This window comes from Calonectris borealis, chromosome 1 (genome assembly GCF_964195595.1).
Source record: "Calonectris borealis chromosome 1, bCalBor7.hap1.2, whole genome shotgun sequence".
In the NCBI taxonomy this organism is placed as follows: domain Eukaryota; kingdom Metazoa; phylum Chordata; class Aves; order Procellariiformes; family Procellariidae; genus Calonectris; species Calonectris borealis.
In genome coordinates, this window is record NC_134312.1 from 125,469,985 (window position 1) to 125,480,119 (window position 10,135).

The following is a 10,135-nucleotide window of genomic DNA, read 5'->3' on the forward strand; positions in this document are numbered from 1 at the left end:
GGGCAGAAAGGGATATGGCAGCCCACTTCTGGAGGGGAATGGAAAAAACCTTACGGTGCCAGAGGCAGATACGATTCCTGAAATGCACACAGCATCCAGCACAGACCTGCCATCCATCCAGGGCAGCAGTCAGCGGTCAAAGCAGCCTTTGAAAGGCTGTTCTTCCCATGGAACTCATGCCCATCCCAAACGCCCTTATTTGTATACACATATATATTCATATATACATGCCTTGAGACAAAAGCTTGGCTCCCCCCCCAATTTGCTCTCCTGTTCTTTTGTATACACAAAAATACGAGTTGACTCAAACTATGACACGTACTGGGCATTTTTATATATTAACTGATGCATCCCATGAGCAACGTCCTTGAGGCTCCTTGGCTGTAACATACCTTCTGCTGTAATCAATTTGTAAGTGCAAACTGTTCTGAATCTCATTATTTATTACTCTTCTAAATGTCTGCCTTACTGTATCTTGAGTCTATTTCATTTAACCGAGCTAAAAATGACAACTGCTTCTCACAGTGCAGGTGTATATTCTCCTGGTTTGTGCACGGTTACAGTAGTTTGGCAAGTTATCTTTTTGTTCATGTGTGGCTTGGTGATAAAGCCACTTATCAAAGTATTTGACATCATAAAGATACTTTTACATTAGATTGATGTCATTCGTCATTATCACTTACAAGTATCAGAATCACTTTACCGGAGCAGACTAACGATCCAGTCCTTCAAAAGAACACGTAACTCCTAATAATAAACCTAATTGTATTATATAGTGCCGCTCATGGAAATTTTTCCCAATTCAGCATCTAACATACAAAATCTGTGTGTTAAGACTCTGCAATCTCATCTTTGCGTACTGCAATGTCAGGAGCTAGCATTTACATAATTGCCTGACCACCCCACCTTTTAGGCCAAGTTGTTTTCCACAGCAGCCAACAGCGAGTCCCATCCCTGGTCCTTTGCATGAGAAATGCATCCCCGGTTTCATCTGTTGGTTTTTCCCCCCCTGCATCACGAGATCGCTTTCTTGATCCCGAGAGCCTGGATCCTCTCCCACGACCTCGAGAAAGGGGAATTCTAAAGCAGCGCTGGGGTGGGAGGTGTCTCTTCTGCTAGTGCGAGTCTCGGCAGATTTTGCTGTGGCTGAATTGGGATGAGCCGGGCTGCTGCCAGCCCTGCGGCCGGGCCCCCACACGGGAGCCATCTGCAGTTCAGCAGCTGCGGGTTAGTCACCCAGGCAAGGCAAACCCTTGAGTGGCAGCGTCATCCTACCTCCTCTGTCACCCAAAGCTTTACTTGTAAGGAAACGCCACCAAATCACTGCCAAATAGCGCTAGTTTTCAGCTGCTCTTTCACCGAAACTTTTCTCTCGTCTTTTTTTAGGATGCAAAGGGAATGGATGTAACATTCATGGTGATACTGCACTAACGTAGTACTACTTTTCTGACGTTACTCATAGTCTAAATCAGCACCACATTGTCTCTTGCGCAACGTTTAAACAGTATTGTCTAAATCCGTACCAGGAGGAGTTACCGGAGTTCAAAAGAAGCGCTGTTGAAACTGCGTTAGCTGCTTTTGTCTGAGGTTTTACCAGCGCTCCTGAGCAGAGGTTGTATCGTGGTTTTCAGCCAGCGGAGCGCAAGGCAGAAGGGAGCCACGCAGCAGAACGGGTTCTCCCTCTCACCCTCGCTTTCAGGAGAACAGAACTTTACCATCCAGCATAAGGCACTGCATCTTTTGCATTACGTTTGTTAGACTAAGGCAAGACTGGCGAGCCGACATGTTAGGAAACTAGGGTAATCCCTCTCCTTGTTCCTGACTTTTTTCCTGGCATCTTCCCAAAAGGGGAGGGAAAGAGGAGTTAAAAACATTACAAAAAGAACAAGCATAGCAAAGCTAAAAATCATCCGGCCTTCCAAAGTTCTTCTTTACCCTAGAAGGGAAAATCTTCTAAAATACATATTTTTAAAAATACATGTAGGCTGATTAACTATACAAACATCTGCCAACTAGTACCATGTCTGCAGTGCTCATGCTTTACTACAATGTTCTAACAGTTGGGCTGAAAACCAAATTGCTAGGGAATACGGAATTTAAGCAAAACTATCCTTAAAGCTGAGAGAAAAATTATTCTATTTTTAAAAGAAAAAAAACACCAAACAAGCCCTAAATTTGACAGCAATAATACAAAGTGAAATTTCAGTACAAGTAGATGTCTACAAACTTGGCATTTCAGTGCCTGAGAAGAAAACTTCATACGTTATGGAAGGACGTACATATTTATTAAATGGTTATCCTCTGTGATACGCACACATTGTATTGTAATCAATAAGTACACTTTTAATATTAGAACACGATATAGACACCCAATTCCGAGGCACACTACCTCAGCAAGTGAAAAAAAATAATGCAGAGAGAAAGAAATCAATACAATTTGGATAACATAAAACCAATTAATTCCTAGTATCCAAGGAGGATTACAGAGGAAAAGGTAATGTAAGAGATGGGGGAAGCAAGTATTCCAGGCCTATTCGGAGGGACAGAAAAGAGCTCCCCACAGTACATTAAGATACTTCCCGAAAAAAGCAAGTCATTCCTAGGCTTTGCTCCAACCTCCATAAATCGCTGCCTGCAAAGTAACCATGACTCGATCTTCTCGGATTTTGTTAAAGGGGCACTGACCTTCACGCCAGCATTCACACACAGCAACCAGACTGTCCGGTTAGGAACAGCTTACCAAACCTCAGGCCATGTATGGTGCAGTTAATATGGTCATTCATCCATTTTAGACATGCTGAGTTATCATCACTACCTAATTGCTCGCTTTGCAAAAAAAAAAAAAAAAGCTACAAAAACCCCTCTCTTGCACATGCAGAGATTTCTGTGTCTAGTAAGGCAGCTCTGGAAATAACTTAGAAGAACAGAAGAATTCCAGATGTTAAAAATATCATTTAATTAAAGAAACATAAATCATACCAAAAAGTTTAAGTCACTTTTAGTTAATACATTTCCATTTATTTTAGAATATACTCTACATCTGAGTAAAAAAGTTTTAAATAAGCCCCAGTACATGTACAACCGTGGGACCTGCCATCCGTCCCGCGACAGAGGGATGCTCGTCAACCCACTGGGTTCCCTCTCGGGTAACAGAAGCAATTTTATGCCAGTTTTGTCGTGTTCATCGGCTTGTGTTGAGCCTCCTATCTGCCAGCTATGCCACCACCTCGTACACGTACGGGTTCGGCCTCCCCGCCCGGGGAGGCACAGCAACCGCTCGCCCCAGACCGTACAATAAAAAAAAAAAGGAGGAAGGGGAAAAAAAAATTAATAAACTAGTATTGATTAATTTACATCTCTCTCTCGCTTGTGCGTTGGTAGAAAACCGGCTGCAGTCCTGGGAGGGCGCAGGGCAGCCTCGGCCCCGGGGCGCAGCCCTCCCTCCGCCGCCGCGGCGGCAAGCAGGGCCGGGCGGGGACGCGCCGCTGCCGCTGGGCCGGGCGCCCCTTCCCCCGCTCCCCGCCGGCGCTCACTGCCCCCAGCTGCTGAAGCCGATCTCCTGCTTGTATCTGTTGGTGAGGACGTTGGCCTTGCGGGTGAGCTTGGAGAGGACCGAGTGGAGTCCGCTGAGGTGGTAGTGGAACTGCTTCTCCAGGTCCTCCTCCCCCTCGCCCTCCTCGGCGGGCCCGCCGCCCAGCTTGTCCTTCTTGCGGGCCGCCTCCTCGCCCGCCGGCGGCTGCACCACGCCCCACTCGATGTCGTTGCGGATGGACTTGAGCAGCACGTAGTGGCTGTACATGTCCCTGCGGGAGAAGTAGGCACCGGGGTCGCCGGGCGGCAGGGCGGCCTCCCGGGGCGGGCAGACGGCGCCCGCCGCGTCCAGCTCCTCCAGCAGCAGCGGCACGTCGCGCAGCAGGCTGGGCACCATCACCGTCTGGTCCATGTTGTTGACGGCGCCGATGAAGCGGTTCATGGCGTTGAAGAGGGAGTACTTCTGGCTGTACGAGTCGCAGATCTGCATCATGCCGGCGGGTGGGCGAGCTCAGCGGGGCGGCTCGGACCGCGGGGCTCCTCCGGCGGCGACCTCCTTCTCGCTAACGGCACCGGCCGCCCTCCGCCGCGGCTGAGCTCGGCGGCTGCTGGCGAGCAGAGTCCTGCTGGCAAGCGGCGGCGGCAGGCGCCGGGTTAGGGGCTGCTCTCCCTCCCGCCCTCCAGCCCGCCTTCCCGGCCCGGCCCGGCCCGTCCCCTCCCGCCGGCGCCCTCTCCTCCTCCCCCACTGCCGCCGCCTTTATCCCCGGCCCCGGCTCCTTTTTTAGGCTTCCCCTGCCCATCCCTTTTCTTCGCCCTTCCGCCCCCCACCGCCGGCCTCCCGGTGCAGCCGCCGGGGCTTGCTGCTGCCGCTCCCCTCCGTACACCAAGAGGCAAAACGCAAAAAAAAAAGCCGGCAGCTCCTGCTAGGAGCCACGCGTGGCGTGGGGCTGGGGGGCGGCCGGGGGGGAGGCAGCCCCGCACCACCCCGGTAAATTAAAATTCAAGCGGCCCCCAGCCGAGCCGCCGCGGGGGAGGCACCCACCGTGCTCCGGAGCCGCTCACCGCCGCGCCCTCAGCCCGCCGCCGCCCGTGGCTGCGCTCCCATCCCCGGCGCGGTATTTATAGCGCCTATCTTCACACAAGGTCTTCCCCAGTGCCACCCCCCGCGCCGGCACGCCTGATAAAGGCGGCGGGCGGCGGCCGCGCCGCGCCGGCTCCGCCTCTCGCCCCGCACCGGGGGAGGGCACCGCGACGGGGAGGGCGCCGGGACCGGCCGGGCCGGGCGGGCGGCACAGAGCGCCCCGCGGGCATCATCCCGCTCCCCGGCGGCGCGGGCTTGGCCTTCGCGGTGGAAACTGCGGGGCTGGATCCCCGGGGGAGCCGGGCTCCCACCCGCCCGTTCCCGTCCCGCGGCGGCAGCTCCGCGCCCCCAGCCTGAGCGAAGGGGCCGGCGGCTGGAGAACCCCCCCAACCCTCCCGGGCGCCGGTAACGTCCCCCCCGCCGCCCCGGGCGAGGGACAGCAGCGAGGGGCACGGCGCCGCGATCGACAAGTGCCTCAACACCGCCCCCCACCCCGCGCCGCTCCTCCGCACCAGGGCGGGCGGCCCCGAGGCTGCGGCGCCCCCCGCCCCCCGCCCCCGGCCGGGCCGCTACCCGCCGGGCGGGGGGGTGAGCGGGAGGCGCGGCTACGCCGGGCCGGGGCGCGGGAGAGTGATTGACAGGGCAGGCGGCGGGGACACGCGGGCTCCGCATGCTGTCCGCGTTCGCCCGGGCCGCTGATTGGCTGCCGGGCGCGCGACGAGCGTGACGGCCGCGCCGCCCGCCCCCTCGGCTCCGCGTGCTCCTGCGGCGGTTAGAGCCGGGCCGGCAGGGAGGGCGGCGGGGTCGCGGAGGCCGCCGGCACTCGGCCAGGCTCGCGTCGCCGCCTCCCAGCAGCCCGCCGAGGAGCCGCGGCTCCCCGCTGCCCTTCCTCGCCTCGCCGTGCCAGCCCGAGGCCGTGGGGGGGAGCGGGCGCACCCCTTCCCGGGCGGCCTTTGTCTGGCGGCCAGGGCTGCGGAGGGCCGCCGGGCAGCAGCCGCGGGTCCGCCGGCATCACCCCACAGCTTCCCCTCCGGGCCCAGCCAATCGGCGGGCCGTCCAGCAGCCCGGCTCCGCCGCCCCCTGCCAATCAGCGAGCCTCGGCAGCAGCCAATGGGAAACAACAACCCCCTCCCACACACCCCCGGCCGCCGGCTCGCGCGGCCCTGGTAACAGGCGAGTTGGCTGGAAGCGCCGCCGTGGGTCACGTGGGGCAGAACGGCTTGGGGAGGGGGGGAGCCGCGCGCGGAGGCGAGGGGGTGCTGAGCGCGTTGCCGTGGCAACGGATCAAGCAACAGCCAGAGGCGGGGTCCCGCCGCTGCCCCCCTCCCCCGCCGGCGGGGCCTGCGCGGCGCCGGGGCGAGCCCGCGGCCGCGGCCCGGCAGGGCGCGGGGGGCGCCGGGGATACCGGCAGCTGCGGGCGGGGCGGCTGCGCGGGGTGTCCCGGAGCTCGGCCTCACCCGCGGCAGCGGAGAACAGGGGCTGGGCAGATAGCAGAAGCCCGACAAAGGGGCCGGCCTGAGCGGCGGCAAGGCCGCCGCCCGCCCGCCCGCGCTTCCCCAGCGCCAGCCTGCAGCGGCGGCTCGGCGGCCCGGCCGCCCGTCCCTCCCGTCCCGGGTGTTCCCCGCAGCCTCTCTGGCCCCCGGCTGCTTCCGGCTTCCGCCCAGGCCCCAGCCCGAAGGGAGGAGGCCGGTTCCGCGGGCACTGGGTGGCAAACCGACTGTGTGCAAGATGAGATCGCAGCCGGGTACGCTTTGCGAGCAGGACGGGTGCTGCAAGTACTCGTGGTTAAGCATTAGCAAGAGATACGGGCTGGTATAAAATTATTATCTGTTCGCAGATAATTCACTACGGGGGGGGAAAAAAAATCTCACCAGGCCAGAAAATTGGCCGCGACATGTACTTGCATCTTTGTAGACACAGCGTGTCATTAATACACCATTAGCAGTTTTCCTGCCATTAATTGAAATACAGCATGTGCTGAACATTCAATAAATTGGAAAAAGAGATAGATCTTTCGGAAGAAGAGAAAGTAGTTTATTGTCCAACTTCCCTGTCCAAATTAAAACAAAAAAATTAAACGTCTGAACAAATTAAAACTGAAGACTTTACCTGTGGTTAGAACGTACTGGCTGGGGAGGAGGAAAAGTTGGCAAAAATAACACAGCTTGAAACTGCAAGTATGTGGTCGTAGCAAAAGCACCAGACGAGGAAGCGCCGTGTGTTCTGTGCAATGATACTATACAAATTACGACCTGAGCATAAAATTATTTTCACCCCCCTCTTTGTTTCTCAAAATGTATAGCCTTGCTTCCACCTTTGACTGTAAGTGTTACCTCATTTTAGCGTAGTGCTAATTCAGTGCTGTAGCCTGTGCAGGAATGTGTCTGACCGATTAGGCTGAGATAGATCATACTCAAGTCAAACTTCCAATATAAGGCAATCGGCTTTTTTTTTTTGGCTTCCTGATGTTCTGATCGATTTTGATACGCAGTGTAAATGTCTCTGGTATGTCTAATGTATATCATTAACACAAGCCTGAGTAGGTTTGATTGCTCTTTGGTTAGAACGAAATAAAGGAGCACGTATTTCTAACTCCAGTGGTCTGTAATTGTGATGGCTGTGCACACGAGAGAGAAAGAAACGGCACTTTTCTTTTTCCCCTCCCGTTAAGAAAAGATGATCCCATTTGTGGCACAAACTTTTATATGCAAGCCGCATTTTTTAAAAAATATTTCCTCTTTAGAATGATTTGATTATCGTGGCCCTTCCTGGAAGGGAAATCAGCTAGAAACCCCTTATCTTGTGTCCTGAGCAATAAGGAAGCTTGCACATTTGCTATCTGGCTGTCCAAGAAGGTGTAAACGCTTACCTTCTTCGCCCAGCACAGGGTCCTGGATAAGGAAACCAAAGCGACAACACGCAAAGGTAGTCTTTATCAAGCACCTCAACTGGATGGAGCGCTCCTGACGTGTAAGCCCAGCAGTGTGGGGGTGAAAACGCCTTTCCGTTTGAATAGATTTGATAACACTATTCAGAAAAGGAGTCACCACGTATAAGTTACTATATTAGCTAAAACCCTTTAATTTTCCCTGAAGTGAATGAGAGCTGGTGGTGTTCAGCCCTTTCTGGATGAGGGCCTTCTTTCTGTGGCCGACTCCTGAAGAAGAAGAGGGATGAACTATCACTATTACTATTTAGCTATTACTGTTACTGAGCTATTACTTGTATTAACTAGTTAACTTAGCCGTACATCAGTATTTACCCACAGTAGCACTAAAGTTAGGGCTACAAAGGCTAGCTATAGGAACAACGCTGCTGACGGCCTCTCTCTTCTGGCAACATTAGCAGCTGGTGGTATTTTTCAATAAAGGACAGATGATTCTCTCAACTTGCATGCATTTTTGTAACATTTGCAAGGCCTATCTAAATTCTCTCTTCAGTGGCAACGGGATAACAAACCGTCTTTGTTAATAGTTTTCCGAGGACGCATGCTGGCACGAAGTAGGTGCCACCGGCACATTGCAGACCAGTGATGGCTACGCTCTGGCGGTTAGGAAGTTGTTCTGCTGCACAGTGTTTGCAAAATAAGATGAGAGCTTGCGTGGGCGAAAAGCGATAAATATGTGCAAATATTTAGTGTTGCATTCTGCAGCCGGGGAACACCATTTGGGCTGGCCTTGTAAGAGCAACATCTCTTGGGAATTTCACTTGCTCTCATAATTTGTTGTCGATGTGGCATGGCAGATTATAGTTCAGCCTTGGAAACTGTGAGTTGTTCCCTTCTATTCCTATTTGACATACATTTTTGCTCAAACTTGTGAACTGCTTTCATCGTTTTGGGTGGCAGTACAGATGCACGCATTTAACACTTCTCTCTCCTCCTTTCTCTTTCTGAAACGGAGTCCAGTCGTACCAAACTCTGAACTGAGAAAACCCATCATTTCTCATCCAGAAGGAATGTATGTAAATTTATCATCTTAATTAATGCCTCTCCATGAGTTTCATATAATCAGCCCTTGTAGCTTAACGTGCTAATGATCAGGGTAAGTAGAAATCTAATATGTTAAAAGAATGCAGACCAATTTGTCTGAGTCCTGCTGAGATCCGCGGTATGACTTTTGCAAAGATTTACTCGTCTCTCTTCTATCTTGCACTTGGCCGCCTTTTACTCCTGTTTCTGTTGGTCCTCCGCGAGCGGAGTGGTTCTCCAAAGCGGACGGAAACCTCTGAGAAGGCTTGCAGAGGGGTCAGGAAGAGGACGCTGGGAGAAGGGAGCAGCGACCGTAAATCCCCTTTCCCTCTGGCACGCATGCAAATCTGAGCGAGACCGCACGCTGCCAGAAGCGGCACAACAAGGGCTCGGCGGCGTCGCAGCTCGGCGCAGAGGAGCCGTGTTTCCTATGCATGGTGAAAAGCATGGGAGTCCGACGGGAGCTCTGCTGGGAGCAGGAGCAGGGAGCAGTGCTGGGCAGGGAGGCGGCCGTCGCAGGCGTCTCCCGTGGAGCCCCTCCTCGTCGCCTGGCTCTGCAGGTTGCACCCAGGTCTCTCCAGGCCCGCCAAGCCCTCACTTCCACAGAAGCATTCCTGGAAATCATCGCAAGTTCAGCTTCAATCTGTTTGCTGGTCACTGTGTATTTTCAGGGCCTGGGATCCCTCCCAAGCAGTCCTGAGCTAGCACCAGGAGGTCAAAACAGGCTGAACCCCCCCCATAAAGGAGCCGATGGGATAAATGCTGCCATGGTGTTGTTCGCATGGCCTGTGTGTAGTATCCCTCTCCCGTGCCTTTTGCCAGCCTCATCCGTGTCCCCTGGAAGCTGGTCGGAGCAGGCACTGTGGTGTGCAGTGCCCAGGACAACGGTGGCCCTTTTCAAATGGCTCCTTAGCGCTGCCATAATAAGCCTGATAAATAAAACATGGCTTGCAGACACGGATTTACTGGAAAGGGCTAAGGGGGCTGTAGCTCCCTCATTAGTATCTCCCGGTGCAGCATGTGTGCTCCTCATTATGTGGCACAGTGGCGGTTGTCTGGTCATCCACGATGAGGCTGCAGCCTCAGGATGTGCCGGGGATCCCAGGGATTTTTTTTTCCTCCTGTGTTAATAATAGGAATTTACAAGAAAAAAAAAAGACCTTGAATATGAAGAGGGTGAAGGGGGAAAGGCTGCAACTGGGTCTGGTTTTCTCTCTCTTGCATCTCTGTAAGTCGGCAGCAAACACAGAGAAATCCATATAACTGAGCTAATATGGAATTGGCGTGAGTAGGATCAAGACCTCTGGACTGTACAAACTCTTACTTTGGGGAGCTTTGTTTCCCTTCAGTCCAAAATGCTGCTTGTAAACTTGTGGCCAAAGTATAAACTTCATCCTCTCCCTCCCATTTTTCTTCTTCTGTTCAAGAGAAAAGAATCAATTTGGCCGATTTCAAGTCCCTCAAAGCTGGGGACTCGGGAATCTGGGTTAATCTGAACAGGGTTTGTGGAGGTTTGATCCAGCTTTTCTTTCCGGCCCTCATTTAAATGCCTC

General features: G+C 53.9%; 1 protein-coding gene across 2 annotated transcripts; it reads right to left on the reverse strand.

Moving 5' to 3' along the window:
* Positions 1-2,932: 2,932 nt before the first annotated feature.
* MID1IP1 (MID1 interacting protein 1) lies at positions 2,933-5,160 on the reverse strand. Of its 2 annotated transcripts, none has more exons than XM_075174219.1 (2): positions 4,574-5,160; positions 2,933-4,154 (listed from the first exon to the last, which is right to left on the reverse strand). In XM_075174219.1, the coding sequence occupies exon 2, from the start codon at positions 4,022-4,024 to the stop codon at positions 3,530-3,532; it is 495 nt and encodes a 164-aa protein (XP_075030320.1). In that variant the 5' UTR covers positions 4,025-4,154; positions 4,574-5,160; the 3' UTR covers positions 2,933-3,529. The 2 variants fall into 2 exon arrangements, with proteins under 2 accessions (XP_075030320.1, XP_075030326.1); XM_075174225.1 differs by having other exon boundaries at positions 2,933-4,157; positions 4,574-4,932.
* Between the last annotated feature and the right edge of the window lie 4,975 nt (positions 5,161-10,135).

What these genes read in the sequence shown, in the direction of transcription:
- MID1IP1 (XM_075174219.1), bottom strand. Translation starts at nt 4,024, where the DNA reads ATGATGCAGATCTGCGACTCGTACAGCCAGAAGTACTCCCTCTTCAAC.